This window comes from Bombina bombina, chromosome 4 (genome assembly GCF_027579735.1).
Source record: "Bombina bombina isolate aBomBom1 chromosome 4, aBomBom1.pri, whole genome shotgun sequence".
NCBI classification, from domain to species: domain Eukaryota; kingdom Metazoa; phylum Chordata; class Amphibia; order Anura; family Bombinatoridae; genus Bombina; species Bombina bombina.
In genome coordinates this window covers 645,055,462-645,078,066 of record NC_069502.1, presented here as the reverse complement: position 1 = coordinate 645,078,066, position 22,605 = coordinate 645,055,462, and the positions used below count along the sequence as shown (strand labels likewise).

Sequence of the window (22,605 nt, the reverse complement as noted above, 5' to 3'; positions counted from 1 at the left end):
GTGGCTCTGCCGTTTGGCCTAGCTACAGCTCCAAGAATTTTTACGAAGGTTCTCGGTGCCCTTCTGTCTGTAATCAGAGAACAGGGTATTGTGGTATTCCTTATTTGGACGATATCTTGGTACTTGCTCAGTCTTCACATTTAGCAGAATCTCATACGAATCGACTTGTTTTGTTTCTTCAACATCATGGTTGGAGGATCAATTTACCAAAAAGTTCATTGATTCCTCAGACTCAGGTAACCTTTTTAGGTTTTCAGATAGATTCAGTGTCCATGACTCTATCTTTAATAGACATGAGACATCTAAAGTTTATATCAGCTTGTCGAAACCTTCAGTCACAATCTTTCCCTTCGGTAGCCTTATGCATGGAAATTCTAGGTCTTATGACTGCTGCATCGGACGCGATCCCCTTTGCTCGTTTTCACATGCGGCCTCTTCAGCTCTGTATGCTGAACCAGTGGTGCAGGGATTACACAAAGATATCTCAATTAATATCTTTAAAACCGATTGTACGACACTCTCTGACGAGGTGGACAGATCACCATCGTTTAGTTCAGGGGGCTTCTTTTGTTCTTCCGACCTGGATTGTAATTTCAACAGATGCAAGTCTTACAGGTTGGGGAGCTGTGTGGGGGTCTCTGACAGCACAAGGGGTTTGGGAATCTCAGGAGGTGAGATTACCGATCAATATTTTGGAACTCCGTGCAATTTTCAGAGCTCTTCAGTCTTGGCCTCTTCTAAAGAGAGAATCGTTCATTTGTTTTCAGACAGACAATGTCACAACTGTGGCATACATCAATCATCAAGGAGGGACTCACAGTCCTCTGGCTATGAAAGAAGAAGTATCTCGAATTCTGGTATGGGCGGAATCCAGCTCCTGTCTAGTTTCTGCGGTTTATATCCCAGGTATAGACAATTGGGAAGCGGATTATCTCAGTCGCCACACGTTACATCCGGGCGAATGGTCTCTTCTCCCAGAGGTATTTCTTCAAATTGTTCAAATATGGGGTCTTCCAAAAATAGATCTGATGGCTTCTCATCTAAACAAGAAACTTCCCAGGTATCTGTCCAGATCCAGGGATCCTCAAGCGGAAGCAGTGGATGCGTTGTCACTTCCTTGGAAGTATCATCCTGCCTATATCTTTCCGCCTCTAGTTCTTCCAAGAGTAATCTCCAAGATTCTGAAGGAATGCTCGTTTGTTCTGCTGGTGGCTCCAGCATGGCCTCACAGGTTTTGGTATGCAGATCTTGTCTGGATGGCCTCTTGCCAACCGTGGACTCTTCCGTTAAGACCAGACCTTCTGTCACAAGGTCCTTATTTCCATCAGGATCTCAAATCCTTAAATTTTAAGGTATGGAGAATGAACGCTTGATTCTTAGTCAAAGAGGTTTCTCTGACTCTGTGATTAATACTATGTTACAGGCTCATAAATCCGTATCTAGGGAGATATATTATAGAGTCTGGAAGACTTATATTTCTTGGTGTCTTTCTCATCATTTTTACTGGGATTCTTTTAGAATTCCGAGAATTTTACAGTTTATTCAGGATGGTTTGGATAAAGGTTTGTCTGCAAGTTCCTTGAAAAGACAAATCTCTGCTCTTTCTGTTCTTTTTTACAGAAAGATTGCTAATCTTCCTGATATTCATTGTTTTGTACAAGCTTTGGTTCGTATAAAACCTGTCATTAAGTCAATTTTCTCCTCCTTGTAGTTTGAATTTTGTTCTGGGGGCTCTTCAAGCTCCTCCGTTTGAACCTATGCATTCTTTGGACATTAAATTTCGTTCTTGAAAAGTTTTGTTCCTTTTGGCCATCTCTTCTGCCAGAAGAGTTTCTGAATTATCTGCTCTTTCTTGTGAGTCTCCTTTTCTGATTTTTAATCAGGATAAGGCGGTGTTGCGAACTTCTTTTAAATTTTTACCTAAGGTTGTGAATTCTAACAACATTAGTAGAGAAATTGTGGTTCCTTCATTATGTCCTAATCCTAAGAATTCTAAGGAGAAATCATTGCTTTCTTTGGATGTAGTTAGAGCTTTGAAATATTATGTTGAAGCTACTAAGAATTTCCGAAAGACTTCTAGTCTATTTGTTATCTTTTCCGGTTCTAGGAAAGGTCAGAAGGCTTCTGCCATTTTTTGGCATCTTGGTTGAAATCTTTAATTCATCATGCTTATGTCGAGTCGGGTAAAACTCCGCCTCAAAGGATTACAGCTCATTCTACTAGGTCAGTTTCTACTTCCTGGGCGTTTAGGAATGAAGCTTCGGTTGTTCAGATTTGCAAAGCAGCAACTTGGTCTTCTTTGCATACTTTTACTAAATTCTACCATTTTGATGTGTTTTCTTCTTCTGAAGCAGTTTTTGGTAGAAAAGTACTTCAGGCAGCTGTTTCAGTTTGATTCTTCTGCTTATAATTTCAGTTTTTTTCATTATAAGTTTTAAACTTTGTTTGGGTGTGGATTATTTTCAGCGGAATTGGCTGTCTTTATTTTATCCCTCCCTCTCTAGTGACTCTTGCGTGGAAGATCCACATCTTGGGTAGTCATTATCCCATACGTCACTAGCTCATGGACTCTTGCTAATTACATGAAAGAAAACATAATTTATGTAAGAACTTACCTGATAAATTCATTTCTTTCATATTAGCAAGAGTCCATGAGGCCCTACCTTTTTTGTGGTGGTTATGATTTTTTTGTATAAAGCACAATTATTCCAATTCCTTATATTTATGCTTCGCACTTTTTTCTTATCACCCCACTTCTTGGCTATTCGTTAAACTGAATTGGTGTGTTGGGTTAATAAACTATGCGCTGTGGGGGTAAAAGCTAGGGAGTCTCGAAGAAGTAATCTCACAAACTTCAAAGTGGGGGTAAAATCTGGATTGGATGAGACTCTTAAGCGCTTGTGCTTAATTACCCAATAAGGAAAGATAGTCTTACTATGTAGTTGGATTCAATGAGATCTATTTATTTTTAGAATTATAAATACATACAATAAAATTTAAAACAATAGAAATTGATTCTTAAAACAAATCTAACTGGTTGGCCAACCATACAGTGTGAATAAAATGATATAATATGTTTTCCAATCCCTGTTACTTAGTGTGTTATACAAACATATCTGTATATTTGAATTTTTGAATTTTGGTTTAATTGCAGATATTTTTTATGGATTTGATATAGTGGACTTGTGAAGAAGTATGGTATCCACAAAGAATATTCGCAATATTAATTCTTAATTACCATATTTACCATATTCGTTTGTTTAAAGCTGAACATACATAATTAAAATAGCGTCAATGGTATCAACAATATAAAATAGCGTCAATGGTATCAACAATAGTAACAAATAATAAAAGTGAAACAAAAATAAAGTGATACAGTAAAAATCGTATAAGTTATGAAAGATAAAGTCTTTCTGCCGTGATCGTTAGAGTAATTGTTAATTGCTTTTTGTTAAAAGCGCTGTTGTTAAGTCCTCCGTGGGGATAGTATGTGCGGGCGTGCTGCAACACGTTTTTATCTAATTGCTATATATATTGCGATTATAAGTCACTGTTAAGTAGTTTTGGTTATCTGTCCTTCACATTAACTTCCTTAGTTGGTGTAGGTATAATAAATCTTACCCGTTGTTTCTTTTGGGATACTTTGTTTCTGGTCTAGTTTCTTTTTGTACCCAATTCAATCTTTACTGTGATGAATGTGGATCGGAAGCCGGGATAGCCGCTGCCGGTGTTGTAGTGGTTTCAGTATGTCGAGTTGGTTTGTCTCTGCGATTACACACACTTGAAGAAGTAGATGCTGGGGTATTGTGGTAGTGTGCTTTAACCGTTAATCCTTTTGTCAGATGGCTGGGCTTTTTGCCTGGTTCAGGTTTTCAAAACCTCTTGAATTGTTGCGAATGTGTTCTGTTTAGATCCGTACTCTATTTGTTTCAGAGTATCCGATCTGCAGGTGTCCACAGGTTTCTTTAGGCCCAATTATTAGGTAAGGTATTTCAGTTGTTCTTGGCGGTCCTTTGAAAGGAGGACTAGGTGCTTTGAAGGTTGTTCTTGAACGCTTCAGAATATCTTTCAAGCGTATTTGTTGGTCCGTGGTTTGATGTAGTCTTGGCGGTCCACTTCGAAAGTGGACTATGAAAATGTTCAGTGTAGCAAGGAGTAGGCAACGCGTTTCAGCTGATTAATACAGCCTTTATCAAGCTGTATTTATATTCGTTAAACTGATTTGTGGGTGTGGTGAGGGGTGTATTTATAGGCATTTTGAGGTTTGGGAAACTTTGCCCCTCCTGGTAGGAATGTATATCCCATACGTCACTAGCTCATGGACTCTTGCTAATATGAAATAAATGAATTTATCAGGTAAGTTCTTACATAAATTATGTTTTTTATTGCATCATATTTCTATCTATGAATCACGGTGATCTACACTATTTTTCACAATAATTTATTTTTGATTTTCTGTTATTATACTCTGGTTTTCTAATTTTTATTATTGAAAAAATCTGATGTTAATTTGTTATTAAACACAGATCTTGCACTACCAATTAGAATTGGAATTATCACATTGTACACAATTCTGAATTGTACACTTTTAAGTGGAGTTTTTATCTAGCATCATTGTATCTCAATAGATCTTAATACACCTTGGTGTGTACCCAAGAGGGCTCATGACCCAAAATTTTGCACTGTAGGATATTGGTAGATAGTTATTATACTATATATTCTCTATTGTATAGAGTTTTTGGAAGTTTATGTTTTATTGTATATTGTCTAATTTTAATTGATTTTAACAATCTTCATCATATCAGCATCTTATGAGCTCAAATAAATACATTTTTATAATATTTAAGTGAGTTATACGAGTTATTGAACCATTACTTAGGATCACACTAACTCTAAGAGAGTTTAATAGGGATTGTTTCATCCCAGTAGTATATCTAAGCCCTTGGCGCTCCTATATATCCTGTACCATTGTTTCAAAATTAGACCTATTAGGGGGTCTTCCTTATAGTGAGCAGATATCGGTCCAGAGCAATAGTTACTTTTTCATACAAGTCTTGGAAGAAGAAGTCCACATACCTACTAATGACTTCCGTGGGACCTCATATTCCTGAAATAATAGGACGGGCTGGAGGTTTACTTAATGACTTGTGGAGTTTGGGGATCCAGTAGAACACTGGAATCTTTGTCACTATAAAGAAAGCCATATTCCTGACTAGATATTAGACCCTCCCTCTGCACATCATTAAGGAGGAATAATAACTCATTATGTGACATAAAAAAGTCATCCTTACTTATTTTTTGGTACTGTTCTATTTCTGATAGCTGACGTATGGCCTCCTCAAAATAATATTTTTGATCCAATATAACCACGTTTCCGCCCTTAACGGCCAGTTTTATGACCAATTCTTTGTGGCTAATTAATTCATTTAGAGCAACTCACTCCCTAAGCATTAGATTGTCAATGATAATTTCTTTCATTTGGACACGATTAATTTCTTTACAGACTTTTTAAACAAAAATAGCAATGTTTGCTATTAAAAAGTGGGCATAAATGTGGACTTCTTCCTGAAGCCAGTCCTTAACATGATCTCAGTTCTATTACTACTATCTTGATCATTCAATAGGCTTTCTAAATTATTTACAGCTTCCCTATCATTTTTATTAGACAGATCAATAGTTGCTCTAGGTGCCATCATTTTCTTTAGGCTATAGCTGGGACAAAAACATAAGCCCTTCTCTAACAATTTTATATGTTGGAGATTCAGGTTAAAAGAGGAAAAGTTCACTATATTAGTACAATCACTGGTGGAGGGCTACCTAAAATGGACTGCTGTTCTTGGAATAATTTTACATGTTAAGCAGAGCAGACGAGGGGGAAACATTGATACTATACTACTACGAAAAGAAACAAGGTGGATTTTTAATCTACAAACACTGTCCCTAACTTAATGAGAAGATGGAATTTGCCTCTTTTTTGCCTAAGAGTTAGTTGAAATTTGTCTGTTAATTTGTTAGTATCCCTTCCTTTTGCCTTTCCTATCTTCTGACATTCTGGATCTCAAGCCTTAGCAGTAAAAAATCTGCAAAAAAATGCAAAAAATATACAAATTCATGAATTTATTTAGTGTATGCATACATCTATCCTATACATGGAGGAAGACTGCATTATATTTAAGGAATTAATAAAATGTTGTTGCTTCTTTAATTAATTTAGATTAATAATTCTGTATATAGATTTGGAATTAAGTAATTTACACTGTTATTTTATATCTATTGTGCTCATGTTTGTGTGTATGTTTCTGTCCTTGTGCGCTAATCAAAAATATTTAAGCAGAATTGTATCATTTTGTATTTGTGCTGAACATTGTTCAGTCTTTGAAACTATTAGAATAGCGAACACTGAATTAAAGGGACATCAAACCCAAATTTTTTTCTTTCGTGATTTAGAAAGAGCATGTCATTTTAAACAACTTTCTAATTTATTTCTATTATCTCATTTGCTTCATTCTCTTGATATCACTTGCTGAAAAGCATATCTAGATATGCTCAGTAGCTTCTGATTGGTTGCTGCATATAGAGGCCTTGTGTGATTGGCTCACACATGTGCATTGCTATTTCTTCAACAAAGGACATCTAAAGAACTGAGCAAATTAGATAATAGAAGTAAATTGGAAAGTTGTTTAAAATTACATGCCCTATCTGAACCATGAAAGTTTAATTTTGACTAGACTGCCCCTTTAAGCAGTTCAAGAAATCAGCTGTAACATGAGAAATATTGTCACATGGCCCAAACGGCCAATAAGAGGACTAACTCTTCATCTGACATCATCACCCGGAAGAAGCTCCTGGCTGCAATCTGAAGGACGCGTAGGTGTGTAGCTCGCATTCCATGCCCCCCCCCACACACACACACACAGTCTCCGGATCCTTACTTTGTGACCGTGTTGAAGTGGATTGAGTCGTTACACCTTGGGACACCAGGAACAAGCAAGGGGACAGGTATCTCATCTTAGAGTTGGTGTTTGCTAACGGCGATCTGCCTGATTTTTCCTTGATGGTCTCCCCTGGTGCTCATGTGGACACTTTCTGTCTGATCTATATATACGGAGCTTACGTTTTGGGTACTTACCTGCTTGCTTTGAGTACTATAAGCTACTAACATTGAGCATATGCTTATCTATGCTGAACTTTAACTACTATGTTGCACCATATGAAACTTTCTAAGCTGGCTAGTTATGCTCTTTTGTGAGGGGCCCATGTGTTTTGTTTGTTTGTCTGTTTCTATGTCTTTGTAAACATGCATGTTTGTTTTTATATATTTATGATCACATAAAGTATCGTTTTTGCAATGACCTAAACTGTCCCTGTGAATATTTTCAGATAGTCTGTGTGCTATACCCCTGGTCTTTTGGATGTTCCTCATTGTGGTCCATCCATTTTCCTAAATACACTCTTTATAAATATCCCTGTTTTTAGTAAATATGCTTAATGCGAGAGTCTTTGGAATAAGGTGTCTGCTCAGAGAGCTGCCAGTGTCTTGTATTGAGCTGGCAATGGCTTTATCTACTTAATACAAGGCACCAATATCTCTCGCAGCAGACACACTATTCCAAAGACTGTTGCAGGAAGCATATTTAGATATATGTTTCATGTGCATATGCATGTGACAGCAAGTCACAGCAAAAATGCTTCTATTCAAAAGTCTAATGCATTCCAATTTAGGCTGGAATGCCCCTTTAATGGAAATTGTAATGGTAGAAACACAGATATAGTTGGCTGAAACCATGATAAAGTTCAGTTATGGACAGGGGAAATCAAAACTTTTTCCAAGGGGTGGCTGAGTAAATCATCTGTCCTCAGCTATATTTACAAAAATAAAATCTCTAGTAACCACAGTCTCCTCTTCAAGGGATATTTTACTGTGTTGTCAAATTATTTGTACTTGAAGCCCATATTCACCTGACCAAATTGATTCCTCTTCCTGATACTTATCTTTTTAGGTGGTTCTAGTAAAATGTATGCAAAATAATGTTTGGAATATTAATCATTAAAGGGACATTAAACACTAAATACATACTAGATACAATGATACATTCAAAGAGAAGATTAGTCCATGAGTAACATGTAGATGTATTTTTTTAAGTTTCATTAGTTGTTTAAAAAGTGACAAAATAAGTGTAAAGTTTTAGTGTCTATAAAACACTGGGAGCTGCCATGTTGTAACTTGTGTTACCTTCTCTGCTGTGGCCAATTAGGGTCAGTTATAAATAGGTCACTAGAGTGTGCAGCCAATGGCTGTGTAGAATATAACAGTGTTCTGCACTTCCATTTCTAACAGGAACTGAAAAACTCACAATTTCAGAATGGAATTACAGGCAAAGAGGACAAAATAAATAATAAAAGTATATTGCAGAGTTGTTTTATTATATACAATTTATCATTTTATATTATTATCTCAAAGTGTTTAATGTCCCTTTAATGGATATGAAACCCAAAATGTTTTTTTCATGATTCATATAGAGCATACAATTTTAAACAACTTTTTAATATACTTCTATTATCAATTTTTCTTTGTCCTCTTGGCATCTTTTGTTGAAAAGCAGGGACATAAACTTAGGAGCCGGGCCATTTCTGAAGCACTAAATGGCAGCAGTTTGGCTAGAAGATTATCCATTTGCAAGAGCACTAGAGGGCAGCACTACTTCCTGTCATGTAGTGCTCCAGATGCTACCTAGGTATCTCTTCAACACAGAATATCAAATTTGATAATAGAAGTAAATTGGAAGCGTTTTCACAATTGTATGTTCTGTCTGAATCACAAAAGACAATTTGGGGATTTCATATCCCTTTAATATTGTAATTGTCAGCCTAATTGAGTTTTTACTTTTTTGTTCAATGCTTATACATTATTACAAGTATAATTATATCTGCAGATTAAATGAAATTACATAAAAAAATGAAATACCTTCTGTAGGTGACACAATTATTCAAAATGGAGCAAACAGTGCTGTTGGACAAGCTGTAATCCAGATCTGTGCATCAATGGGAATAAATACTATTAATGTTATTCGTGACAGGTGAGATAACATACTCTGCAAATTACACCCATGGTAATTGACTATTTTGATCATGTGTATAGCAAAGATAGAGAGGCCCCAAAAAGCTGAAAATCCTGTGCTAAGTGTTTGGTATAACTGACTTGTGTAACCGATGTGCAATTTATCACAGATATAAAAGCATTTTGGGATGTAAGTGAATGCTCTACAAGGGTGTATTTAGGGTTCGCGCTGCCCTAGGCATGATAATGATTAAGGGTGAATAACCCAAAATGTTGCATTTGTTGCTGTTGTGTGCCTCAATGCTTTTACTAAGCAAAGGATAAAGCAAAGAATTTCTTCATGAATTTGGTGCTGTGGACATTTGCTCTTTTTGTCTCTCTAATGACCTATATGCACTTCTACCCACTACAGTTTTGCATTGTGGTTAGTGGCCAAAACCGTAAGCGAGAGTTTGATTCTGATGTGTACCTAAAGTGCCATTATATGATCATGTTATTAAATATCACCAGATTTATTTAAGGTTTATGTGTTTATCGCTGTGTTCTGTTACTTATCTTGTATGATTTTACCCTAGGTGAGATTCACTACTCTATGAGTTGGTAGTGGCTAATGTCAAAGGGCTAATATATATATATATATAAAATGTGTATATATATATATATATATATAATGTGTATATATATATATATATATATATATATCTCAATAATTTTAAAATAATTGACAATGTGCATGCATGTAATAGTGTATGGATCCTTTCATTCAAACACACATTAATTTATATGAATAAATAAGAAAATATATTTATATATAATATTCAATGAAGCAGGAAGCAAAATGTTTTCTCTAAAGACAGGGGTAAAACTCTGCGGTGAAGTGATTACAATTCCCAGTGAGTGCTTCCTACTTCATTGAATATTGTCTATATATAATGCACCCTGGGCTGACGGAAAATATGTTACTATGAGTCCTGTCCTGTCAAAAAGTGTGTGTGTGTGTGTATATATATATATATATATATAAGAAGCATTTTTTTCTATATGAACAAATGGTTTGATAGAATAGAATTTTAATAATAACACCAACCCAAGAAATAGCTTTTTTTCTTCATTCGTTTACTTGAAATTCTTTCAATTGATAACTACTGATCTAACCTACGTTTAGTGACTTTACTGTATTAAATCATTTTAAAGTCCATCAATTTACCTTTGATTATCACCTGAGGTGGGAAAAAAAAATCAGTAATAAAAAGTATGTATTTTTGTTTCTTCCTCATGTGTTATCCAATACTGCCCTCTTGTGTATGATCAAGAAAGGGATTTTTCAATACTATATTCTGCATGAATAACATTTGTATGATTTATTCATAGTACGTAAAAATAAAGTATAAAGTATGCAAAGGATCATCTATTATTTTGCATTTTCTATACAAGACCAAGAAAGAGCCTTAATAAGTGGAAGAATTTTTGGATACCTTTAAGAGAATGTTATTTTTTTGTGCAGTGATTTTTCCTCATGTTGTTTAATTCTATTAGTTTTTTGTAAAGGATCACTGTTTTCAGATTTCACTCGTTTTTCTTGTATTTGTTTCCTTATAGTGCATAGATTACTTTGCACAAGTGCAATATTTTATCCAACTAATAACTGCATTTTATTATGGAATACATATAAAAATAGTCAAGCTGGGTCTGAAGTAATGTAATTTACTTAAAGAGACAGTCTACACCAGAATTTTTATGGTTTTAAAAGATAGATAATCCCTTTATTACCCATTTCCCAGTTTTGCATAACCAACACAGTAATAATAATATACTTTTGACCTCTGTTATTATCTTGTATCTAAGCCTCTGCAAACTGCCCCTTTTTTCAGTTCTTTTGACAGACTTGCAGTCTAGCCAATCAGTGCCTGCTCCCAGATAACTTCACATGCACGAGCACAGTGTTATCTATATGAAATATGTGAACTAACACCCTCTAGTGGTGAAAAACTGTTAAAATGCAATCTGAAAGAGGTGGCCTTCAAGGTCTAAGAAATTAGCATATGAACCTCCTAGGTTAAGCTTTCAACTAAGAATACCAAGAGAACAAAGCAAAATTGGTGATAAAAGTAAATTGGAAAATTGTTTAAAATTGCATGCTCTATCTGAATAATGAAAGTTTATTTTGGCCTAGACTGTCCCTTTAAGATTGAAGGCATTTGACAATTAAAAGAAACCAGGTTTGGACATTTGGGCATAAGTGAGTAGGACACAGGAGAATAATTCTGTTTGATATAGCCATAAGTTGCAAACAAACAAATTGCCCTTCTCTACATGCTTGAGTGCCAGTGATACCAGGTGACACAACAAAAAGGATATTCTGTACATGTGCAAGAGAGGAAAACACTGCAAGTGGACACTGCTGTATCAGTAACAGGTTGTATACTTGATAACAGTCAACAATGAAGAAAACATAAGCATTTTTGTATTCTATTTGCTTCTGCAACTATGTTTCTTTGCATTTTAAATTGAACTTATATTTCCCTTTTAGACATCACATATACATTTGATCAATGTGTTTGCGTTTCTGCCATTTCCTGTATACACAAGACATATATGTGCATGCTACCATCTATACAGAGCCAGCTGTGTCTGATCCTTGCTAGTACCTGGTAGTTAACATATAGGGCACAATTATCTAAAATTCGCCAGTAGGCGAGAAATATCACGACAGCCTTCACATGGGCAAATCTCACAGGCCTAGATTTAGAGTTGGGCGGTAGCCGTCAAAACCAGCGTTAGAGGCTCCTAACGCTGGTTTTTACCGCCCTCTGGTATTTGGAGTCAGTCATTAAAGGGTCTAACGCTCACTTTCCAGCCACGACTTTTCCATACCGCAGATCCCCTTACGTCAATTGCGTATCCTATCTTTTCAATGGGATCTTTCTAACGCCGGTATTTAGAGTCGTGTCTGAAGTGAGCGTTAGAATTCTAACGACAAAACTCCAGCCGCAGAAAAAAGTCAGTAGTTAAGAGCTTTCTGGGCTAACGCCGGTTTATAAAGCTCTTAACTACTGTGCTCTAAAGTACACTAACACCCATAAATTACCTATGTACCCCTAAACCGAGGTCCCCCCACATCGCCGCCACTCGATAAAAAATTTTTAACCCCTAATTTGCCGACCGCCACCTACGTTATACTTATGTACCCCTAATCTGCTGCCCCAAATAGTTAAAATAATTACAAAATTACCTGTAAAATAAATCCTAACCTAAGTTACAATTAAACCTAACACTACAATCAATAAATTAATTAAATAAAATACCTACAATTATCTACAATTAAACCTAACACTACACTATCAATAAATTAATTAAATACAATATCTACAAATAAATACAATAAATAAACTAACTAAAGTACAAAAAATAAAAAAGAACTAAGTTACAAAAAATAAAAAAATATTTACAAACATTAGAAAAATATTACAACAATTTTAAACTAATTACACCTACTCTAAGCCCCTAATAAAATAACAAAGCCCCCAAAATAAAAAAATGCCCTACCCTATTCTAAATTAAAAAGTTCAAAGCTCTTTTACCTTACCAGCCCTGAAAGGGCCCTTTGCGGGGCATGCCCCAAAGAATTCAGCTCTTTTGCCTGTAAAAAAAACACATACAATACCCCCCCCAACATTACAACCCACCACCCACATACCCCTAATCTAACCCAAACCCCCCTTAAATAAACCTAACACTAAGCCCCTGAAGATCTCCTACCTTGTCTTCACCACACGGGTCCCGATCTGTCCAGAAGAGTCCGAAATCTTCATCCAAGCCCAAGCGGGGGCTGAAGAGTGACGTCCATCCTCGGCTGAAGTCTGGATCCAAGCGGCAAATGAAGAAGTCCATCTTCGGGAAGAAATTTCATCCTATCCGGGCAGAAGAGGACATCCGGACCGGCAAACATCTTCATCCAAGCCGCATCTTCTATGTTGTTCCATCGGATGACGCGGCTGATCTTGAAGACCTCCAGCGCGGATCCATCCTCTTCGTTCGACGTCCAACTGAAGAATGAAGGTTCCTTTAAATGACGTCATCCAAGAATGGCGTCCCTCGAATTCCGATTGGCTGATAGGATTCTATCAGCCATCGGAATTAAGGTAGGAATATTCTGATTGGCTGATGGAATCAGCCATTCAGAATCAAGTTCAATCCGATTGGCTGATTCCAATCAGCCAATCAGATTGAGCTGCATTCTATTGGCTGTTCGATCAGCCAATAGAATGCGAGGTCAATCATGATTGGCTGATAGGATCAGCCATTCGGATTGAACTTATATCTGATTGGCTGATTCCATCAGCCAATCAGATTTTCCTACCTAAATTCGAATTGGCTGATAGAATCCTATCAGCCAATCGGAATTCGAGGGACGCCATCTTGGATGACGTCATTTAAAGGAACCGTTCATTCTTCAGTTGGACGTCGAACGAAGAGGATGGATCCGCGCGGAGGTCTTCAAGATCAGCCGCTCGTCATCCGATGGAACAACATAGAAGATGCGGCTTGGATGAAGATGTTTGCCGGTCCGGATGTCCTCTTCTGCCCGGATAGGATGAAGATTTCTTCCCGAAGATGGACTTCTTCATTTGCCGCTTGGATCCAGACTTCAGCCGGAGGATGGACGTCACTCTTCAGCCCCTGCTTGGGCTTGGATGAAGATTTCGGAGGCTCTTCTGGACGATCGGGACAAGGTGTGGTGAAGACAAGGTAGGGAGATCTTCAGGGGCTTAGTGTTAGGTTTATTTAAGGGGGGTTTGGGTTAGATTAGGGGTATGTGGGTGGTGGGTTGTAATGTTGGGGGGGGTATTGTATGTGTTTTTTTTACAGGCAAAAGAGCTGAATTCTTTGGGGCATGCCCCGCAAAGGGCCCTGTTCAGGGCTGGTAAGGTAAAAGAGCTTTGAACTTTTTTAATTTAGAATAGGGTAGGGCATTTTTTTATTTTGGGGGGCTTTGTTATTTTATTAGGGGGCTTAGAGTAGGTGTAATTAGTTTAAAATTGTTGTAATATTTTTCTAATGTTTGTAAATATTTTTTTATTTTTTGTAACTTAGTTCTTTTTTATTTTTTGTACTTTAGTTAGTTTATTTAATTGTATTTATTTGTAGGAATTGTATTTAATTTATTTATTGATAGTGTAGTGTTAGGTTTAATTGTAGATAATTGTAGGTATTTATTTATTTATTTATTGATAGTGTAGTGTTAGGTTTAATTGTAACTTAGGTTAGGATTTATTTTACAGGTAATTTTGTAATTATTTTAACTATTTAGCTATTAAATAGTTACTTAACTATTTAATAGCTATTGTACCTGGTTAAAATAAATACAAAGGTTACCTGTAAAATAAATATAAATCCTAAAATAGCTATAATATAATTAATATTTTATATTGTAGCTATATTAGGGTTTATTTTACAGGTTAAGTATTAGCTTTATTTAGGAATATTTATTTAATAAGAGTTAATTTATTTCGTTAGATTTAAATTATATTTAATTTAGGGGGGTGTTAGGGTTAAAGTTAGACTTAGCTTTAGGGGTTAATAAATTTATTAGAGTAGGATGAGCTCTGTCGGCAGATTAGGGGTTAATAACTTGAAGTTAGGTGTCGGCAATGTTAGGGAGGGCAGATTAGGGGTTAATACTATTTATTATAGGGTTATTGAGGGGGAGTGAGGCGGATTAGGGGTTAATACATTTATTATAGTAGCGCTCAGGTCCGGTCGGCAGATTAGGGGTTAATAAGTGTAGTTAGGTGGAGGCGACGTTGGGGGCGGCAGATTAGGGGTTAATAAATATAATATAGGGGTCGGCGATGTTAGGGCAGCAGATTAGGGGTACATAGGGATAATGTAGGTGGCGGGGGTGTACGGAGCGGCAGATTAGGGGTTAAAAATAATATGCAGGTGTCAGCGATAGGGGGCGGCAGATTAGGGGTTAATAAGTGTAAGGTTAGGGGTGTTTAGACTCGGGGTACATGTTAGGGTGTTAGGTGCAGACGTAGGAAGTGTTTCCCCATAGAAAACAATGGGGCTGCGTTAGGAGCTGAACGCTGCTTTTTTGCAGGTGTTAGGTTTTTTTTCAGCTCAAACAGCCCCATTGTTTTCTATGGGAATCGTGCACGAGCACGTTTTTGAAGCTGGCCGCGTCCGTAAGCACCGCTGGTATCGAGAGTTGAAGTTGCGGTAAATATGCTATACGCTCCTTTTTTGGAGCCTAACGCAGCCATTCTGTGAACTCTAAATACCAGCGGTATTTAAAAGTGCGCCAGAAAAAAGCCAGCGTAGCTAACGCACCCCTTTGGCCGCAGAACTCTAAATCTAGGCGACAGAATTATCTAAGAAAAGGGGTTGAACCAGAAATTTCAGACTCGTTTCAAGCTCACCTCCATATAAAGCTCACTAAAAGGTACTATAAGCTCACTATAAGCAAATGTGACAGGAGGCACCCAGCACTGATAGCAACATTTTTTTAGGCAAATACAGATCAGATTATGCTGTTTTCAACATAATTTAGCTTGTATCTGTTTCTAATTTTGCCAACATGTAATTTTCCTTCACTCTAATAAGTGTAATGCTTATTTTGAAAAAAAAAATGAACCTGCAGAAAGCTGTGGTCGTCATGCACAACCATGTGTCAATATCCTGTGGGGATCCCTTTTTCAATCCAGATTTGGGGGACTCCAGTCTCCTTCTCCATCACTACCTTTTCCTGATAGTAATGTCACTATGAGGTGATGTCAGAAGGAGGTGCAAACTCCCTGCTAATACAGGGATTTAGAGGGTAAGGGGGGCCTTATCTCAGACCCCAGGCCACTTACAGGGACAAGTGACCCTCATTTGAAAGAGAGTAGTGTGCCGTAAAAATGGTGATTTAAAATGCAGTTTAACCTGAGGGATTGGGGGGGGGGGCTCTAAGAGAGCACATATTTCCCCCTCTTGTTTGTAATAGAGGGACAAGTGACCCCATCATTTGAAAGAGGGTAGTAGGGGAGATATGTGCCCAGTTAGAGATCCCTCCCCCTCAGTGAATCAAGACCTTTAAGTGCATCTGCAGGTTAACTGCTGTAACTGCTTTGTTAAGGTCATTACCATTTTTTTGGTGATCACCAGCATTTTACAGGCAGAAAAGATCCCACTTGAAAGAGAGGAGTCTGCTCTTTCAAATGAAGCATTGCCTCTGTAAGATCTAGCTCATCCCCCATAAAGTGGCCTGCACATGCTGTTTAAGGGATGGGTGGATCAAACAGAGCCCCTCTGTTTGTGATAGAGGAACAAATGAACCCCTAAACATGGAGGAGATAGCGGCTCTTTTAGAGATGCCCTCTCCCTTACAGAAACTGCACCTTTAAGTGTATCTGCAGGATATTGCCAAGGGTGATCCCCTGCATCTTACAGTGGTATGTAGACCCTCATGTGAAAAACGGAATTACAATCTTATAAATGAGATGTCAAACCCCTCTAAATTTCAGGAGATCACCATGGTAATTGTTATCAACAGCCATAAGGACACACCTGTGCAGTGTTTGCGAGGGGGAGGGGACACATTTAGAGCCCCTATCCGTACATAACACACAGAGTGGTATAAGACTTCAGTTTAGAAAGAGGTTTACCCCCTCTTTATAATACGGGGTCCCCTATCCCTGTTATTAGTAGATGATTTCCATAAAAAAGTCAAGCATGTATATTTACTTGTATTTATTGTGGATGCAAAGGAGCCCTAATCCCCTAATGACAGCATAAAACACATAAACATACAATAACCCTCATATGAAGAGGGGGTTACCTATTTTCAAAACAGGGATCTTGTATCCCATTAGTTTGCATTTTTATGGCACTCCCCTGTTTTTCTTGGCGCCTTTTTTCATGCTCTAGGAGGTAAAAGGTGCCTAGCACCCCAAAATAAGCAGTACAGTGGGACAATTAACCCCTCTATTGAAAATGCCCCTCTTTCATAGGAGAGATTACATGTCCTGAAAGATATCAGCTGATGACCATGGCATCACTGATCACCTGGCAGAACCATAGGCATATGGAACAACATCAACAGGGTGGGGTGTGCCCTAAGTTGCCCTCCACAATATATAGACAAACTTAAGACCACTTATTTGAAAGCAGCAATCCTGCTCTTTGAAATGAGTGGTACTGTGTCTGTCACACTGCCAGATGATTGTCATAACAGTGACAAATACCTCTCATCATTGGTTCTATTTTTGGGATTCTGGTGATTTTTAAGATTCATTTATTACTCTTTCACCATAGAAATATACCATAAGACCCCTCATTTGAAAGAGCAAGGTCCCGTAATTCAATTACAGAGTGTCATATCACTATAGCTATGAAGTGATTGTCATAGTCATAGTGACAACCTGGCAGTAACCACTAACCTCATTTTGCTGTGTTAGATCCATGTTTGTCTGAACTAATAAAAACTTTCAAGAATTAAAATAAATAGGAAAATTGGGAGAATGTAAAAATATGTAATATTTGTGAAATTATATAAAGGATGATGTTTTGTATAACTATTTAGGGCTAGATTACAAGTGAAGCTCTCATTAATTGCTTGCTCGCAAACAGGCAAATTTGCCCATTTGCAGGCGTGCAATAAATAACCAGCCATTACAAGTGGCTGGTTATTGCAACCGAGAGCTCGCGGTAGCAATTAGTGCTTATAAAATTAACCACTGATCAGATCTTTGGTTAATTTTATAAATGTACCCCAAATGCCCCTAAAATACAGTGGTGTGTACATTATTAAAAAATAAAAATGGTACAATTTTTATTTTTTATAAAATAACTACACCAGGCAGTTTTTGGAGGCTAAAGATTGGCAGGTGTGGGGTGTTAGAAAACAAAATGGGACTAAAAATGCCTTTACATTGCGGTCTATGGGAACTGTGTGTTCCCAGTAAAAATATATTTATATACATCTATATTTATGTGTTAATATGCTTATATACACATATTAACACATAAATATATATGTACAGTATATAAGCATATACATTTATATTTACAATTTGCTGCCATTGCTGCCCAATTTACCCCCTTCACTGCGCTCCCATAGGACCCAATGGAAGCACGCTCTATTGAGCGCATAGATTCCTTGCAAGGTCGCGTTCGCATTGCACTCCACTCGTAATCTGGCCCATAATGTTTTTCGGTTTTTTTATATATATATTTTTTGCTAAATTGAGTGCGTTTGGACAGAGATAGGAACACACACATATATATATATATATATATATATATATATATATTGTCAAAATGGGTTAAAAGCCACCCTCTTGGAAAACAGAAAATTGTGTAATTTAAAATATTTCTAATTATATGTTTAGATATTTTATACCTCCATAGCATCTGTATAAATTGCAAGACAGTGCATAGTGCCAAAAATAATACATTTTAAACTTCTTTTTAAAGAAGGTATCATTTGTGTCACAGAAAAAAAAAGTTTAAATTATGTGTAATTAAAATAAGGGCCAAACAACTAAAAACTGCTCCAGCATGGAGATGTGAAAATGTCTCAACAGGGAAGTGGTTAAATACAAGATTTATTGTCTTCACTAAAAACTATTTTTTTTTCTTCGTAATTTAAAGGGACAGTCTACTTGAAAATTTGTATTGTTTAAAAAGACAGATAATCCCTTTATTACCCATTCCCCAGTTTTGCATAACCAACTGTTATATAAATACACTTTTTACCTCTGTTATTACCTTGTATCTAAGGCTCTGCACATTTGCAGACTGCCCCCTTATCTCAGTTATTTTGACAGACATGCATTTTAGCCAATCAGTGCTGACTGATAAATAACTCCACGGGAGTGAGCACACTTATCTATATGCTACACATGAACTACCACTGTCTAACTGTGAATAACTGTCAAAACACAGAGGCTGGCTTCCATGGCTCAGTTTGAGCCTACCTAGGTTTAGCTTTCAACAAAGAATACAAAGAGAACAAATACAATTTTTATGATAAAAGTAAATTGGAAAGTTGTTTAAAATTGCATTCCCTATCTGAATCATGAGAGTTTAATTTGACTTGACTGTCTCTTTAAGGAAGATTCGTATGGCATAATGTAAACTCCCATTTTGCAGCAGATTTTAATACGTATTTGCATATATATGTTTTTATGCATAATATGATTCCAATTTTACAGAGCTTTTGATATGCTTAGTTTACTGAGATTGAGCACTATCAGGTATGTATGTATTTTGCCATCACACACAGAAATGTAAGTTAGGCCCCTTAGTCACATGCACTGCTCACAGTGTAAAGTTTGCCTTTAGATCATTCCATTGTGGACCTCATAGCACTGGTGATCATCTTAGATCATTTCACCTGAGCTGAGAGTAGTAAACTTTCATTGGCCCATAACATGAAGGAAGTTAGGTTAACAGCCCAGGGGAAAAAAGCTTTCTAAGTACCCCCCCCCCCCCCCAAAAGACATATACTAGAGTAAGAGGAAGTGATAAGGCAAACACATGCCACACTTGTTAATTGATAGATAGATTTACAGTGTGGTACATAGTTATTTTCACCCTGGATCAAAGTGTTATTTATAACTTCAAAATGCCTCCATGTGCTATCATTGGGTTCATAAGAAGGTTTCATATCCCCTAAATTTCAGAGATATGAATTTCAGTCTAACAGTATTCAAAATGCAAAAAATTGTACCACAGCTCTGGTGGTTTTTACATTCTTTGTAAAGAATTTACATGCTACCATTACTATTAGTATAACAACTCTATGTAAACACATAAAACAAATTTTAAAATATCCATATTGGGCTTTTCAATTATTTTTTGCAAGCATTTTCACAGAGCTTTACAGAAAATGATATGTGGCCAAAGGAAAAGTAAAACATGACAGATAAGATGTTTATACAGCCATTACTGTCAATTCATAATGTATGCAATTCATTTGTTTTATATATATGTCTAGATGTCAAATCACTATGTTAAAATGACAAATACAATTTTGGTAATTTTACTCAATTTGGGAACAATTTTCAATATTTTTATTAACCCCTTAAAGGGACAATAAACACTAAATAAATGCTAGATAGAATGATACATTCAAAGAAAAGATTAGTCTGAGAATAACATATAGATGTATGTTTTAAAGTTTCATTAGCTGTTTAAATATTGACAAAATAAGTGTAAAGTTTTAGTGTCTATAAAACAATGGCATTAGGTTACATTCTCTACTGTGGCCAATTAGGTACAGTTATAAATAGGTCATTAGAGTGTGCAGCTGATGGCTGTGTGGAATATAACTGTGTTCTGCACTTCCATTTCTAAAAGGAACTGAAAAGCACACAATTTCAGAATGGAATTACAGGAAAATGGGACAAAATAAATTATGAAAGTATAATGCAGTGTTTTTTTTATATATATACTATTTATCATTTTATATTAGCATCTCAAAGTGTTTAATGTCCCTTTAAGACTGAATGTTGCTCTTCCAGGGCTGTAAGAGCGTGGGCCTGGCATGACTGCATTATTTTTAAGATTTAAAAAAGCCATAAATAGGTTTTCTAAAGAAAAAGGGTAAAGAATTTGAAAAGTAAATATTCCATCTAAAATTAATATTTTGCTGTTCTCAAAACGTTAAAATAAAAAAATAAAAAAACTGATGCACTGGCAAACTGTGAGATTAAATCTAATAAGCACATACAAGTTAAATTTACAATTTTACGGATCAGATAGAGCATGCCCAGGGGACCTTTTTATTGACTTTCATTATCACATTTACTTTGCTCTCCTGTTATCTTTTGTTGAAAAGCATACCTAGGTAGGCTCAGGAACTAGCTACAGACATATGCCTCTTGTCATTGGTTCACCATGTGTGTTTCACGAGGTCCCAGTTAAACATTGGGCCCCATTTACTAAAGATGGGTGGACAAGTTTTCTGAAATGGAAACCTGTTCATGCACCTTTGCAGTGTATAGTGTCCATTGCCTGGATGTACCTTGTACACAGTGCCACCCCCTGTTCTTGTATGAGAGCAGGGCCTTTCAATCACATAGAAAGAACATGTTCACTGTGAGGTCAGATTCAGCGGTCAGATGACTGCTTAGTACATTGAGCCTGTTGCTGCTATGAAGCTGACTTTAACTATGCATTTAACCTATTTGTGTGGGTTAAATAGTTAAATGCATGCAATAGTTCAATAATAAAATGCTCTAACATATTATAGAATTTTCTTTTTGCATTTTTTTATGTCTCTGGTTGAAATGATTAAAATCCTCTGGTTTTCAATATTATACAAGTGTAAATGACTCTACAATATGTTCATTAAAACTGTGAAATTCAGTCCTAACTTATTGTAATGGTTTATACACAAGAATGAAATGCATAGAATATCCATTACAATCTCTCTAAATCTCCTTGAGTTTAGCAGACCTGTGTGTCATTGACTGAATTACTAAAAACTGTGTAGATATTATTTCAGTTGGAAAAAAAATATCAAGTAATTTAGCTACAAAAATCCAATAAGCTGTAAAAGATACATTTATAACCTAATCATAGCTGCACATTTATCTAAGCATATAAAAATTTTGTTCCAAATTTAAAGTGATAGTAGACTTCAATCAACGATAAAGCACAGTATGAAAAATTGATGAGACATGCCAGTATTGAAGATCTGTCCACTCCCTAGAGAATTTGTTTCTGTTTAGGACAAGCTGGCGGTACAGCCAGGGGCAGCAGGTGCAGTGGCACCAGGGACCAATTGCTGGGGGGTCCGTCTATACATAGGTGTGTGCCTCTGTGGTCATTATCTGTGTATAGTTACTCATCATTATTATACTGTGCAGCGTACTCATCAGTGTATAGATACTCACATCATTATACAGCGCAACTATTCACAGTATAGAGAAGCATGTATTTTATTACTATTGCTTGTTACTAAGTTACCTTTTGCGAAGGACCCAAAAAATGTTTTGCACCAGGGCCCTCTGTTGAGGTCCGCTACTGGGTAGAGCTAACATAAAGCATTCGGTATGATCTGTTAAAATTGCTAGCAGGCGCTACTGATATAGAACTGAATGGTTTTCACTAACAGGGCATGCAAGTTAAAGTTGCAAGTTTTTTACAACACTGTTCAAATTACAGTGAAGAGACCATTGCATTGTTGGTGCAGGCTATTGAGTATTTACTTACTCACAACTTTTTTCTTTTTGAGGATAAGTACTATATTTAGGGATGTGGAATGGCCATGGCCGCAAAATTTGCACCCTCATATGCCAACCTTTATTTAGGTTGATGGGAGATCTTACACATCTTTGGGGATAGTAATCCCTTTAAGAACAAAATTGTATATTACGGTCATTACTTCGAAGATTTGGTCCTGGTATGGGATGACAAAGACAACTCCATCGTGTCTTTTTTTTACTATATTACCCATAATGATTTGGATTTAAAATTTACCTTTGTGTACAGCAGCGAGAAGCTCAACCTTTTAGATGTCACCTTGAAACCAAATCATGTAACTCAGAGCATAA

General features: G+C 36.5%; 1 protein-coding gene across 1 annotated transcript in view; it reads left to right on the top strand.

Moving 5' to 3' along the window:
• LOC128656667 (enoyl-[acyl-carrier-protein] reductase, mitochondrial) overlaps positions 1-22,605 on the top strand; it is a 146,518-nt gene that overhangs the window by 95,293 nt on the left and 28,620 nt on the right. The window contains exon 5 of the mRNA XM_053710694.1: positions 8,975-9,077. Coding sequence (XP_053566669.1) covers positions 8,975-9,077 — 103 coding nt within the window. The remainder of the gene's footprint in view (positions 1-8,974; positions 9,078-22,605) is intronic.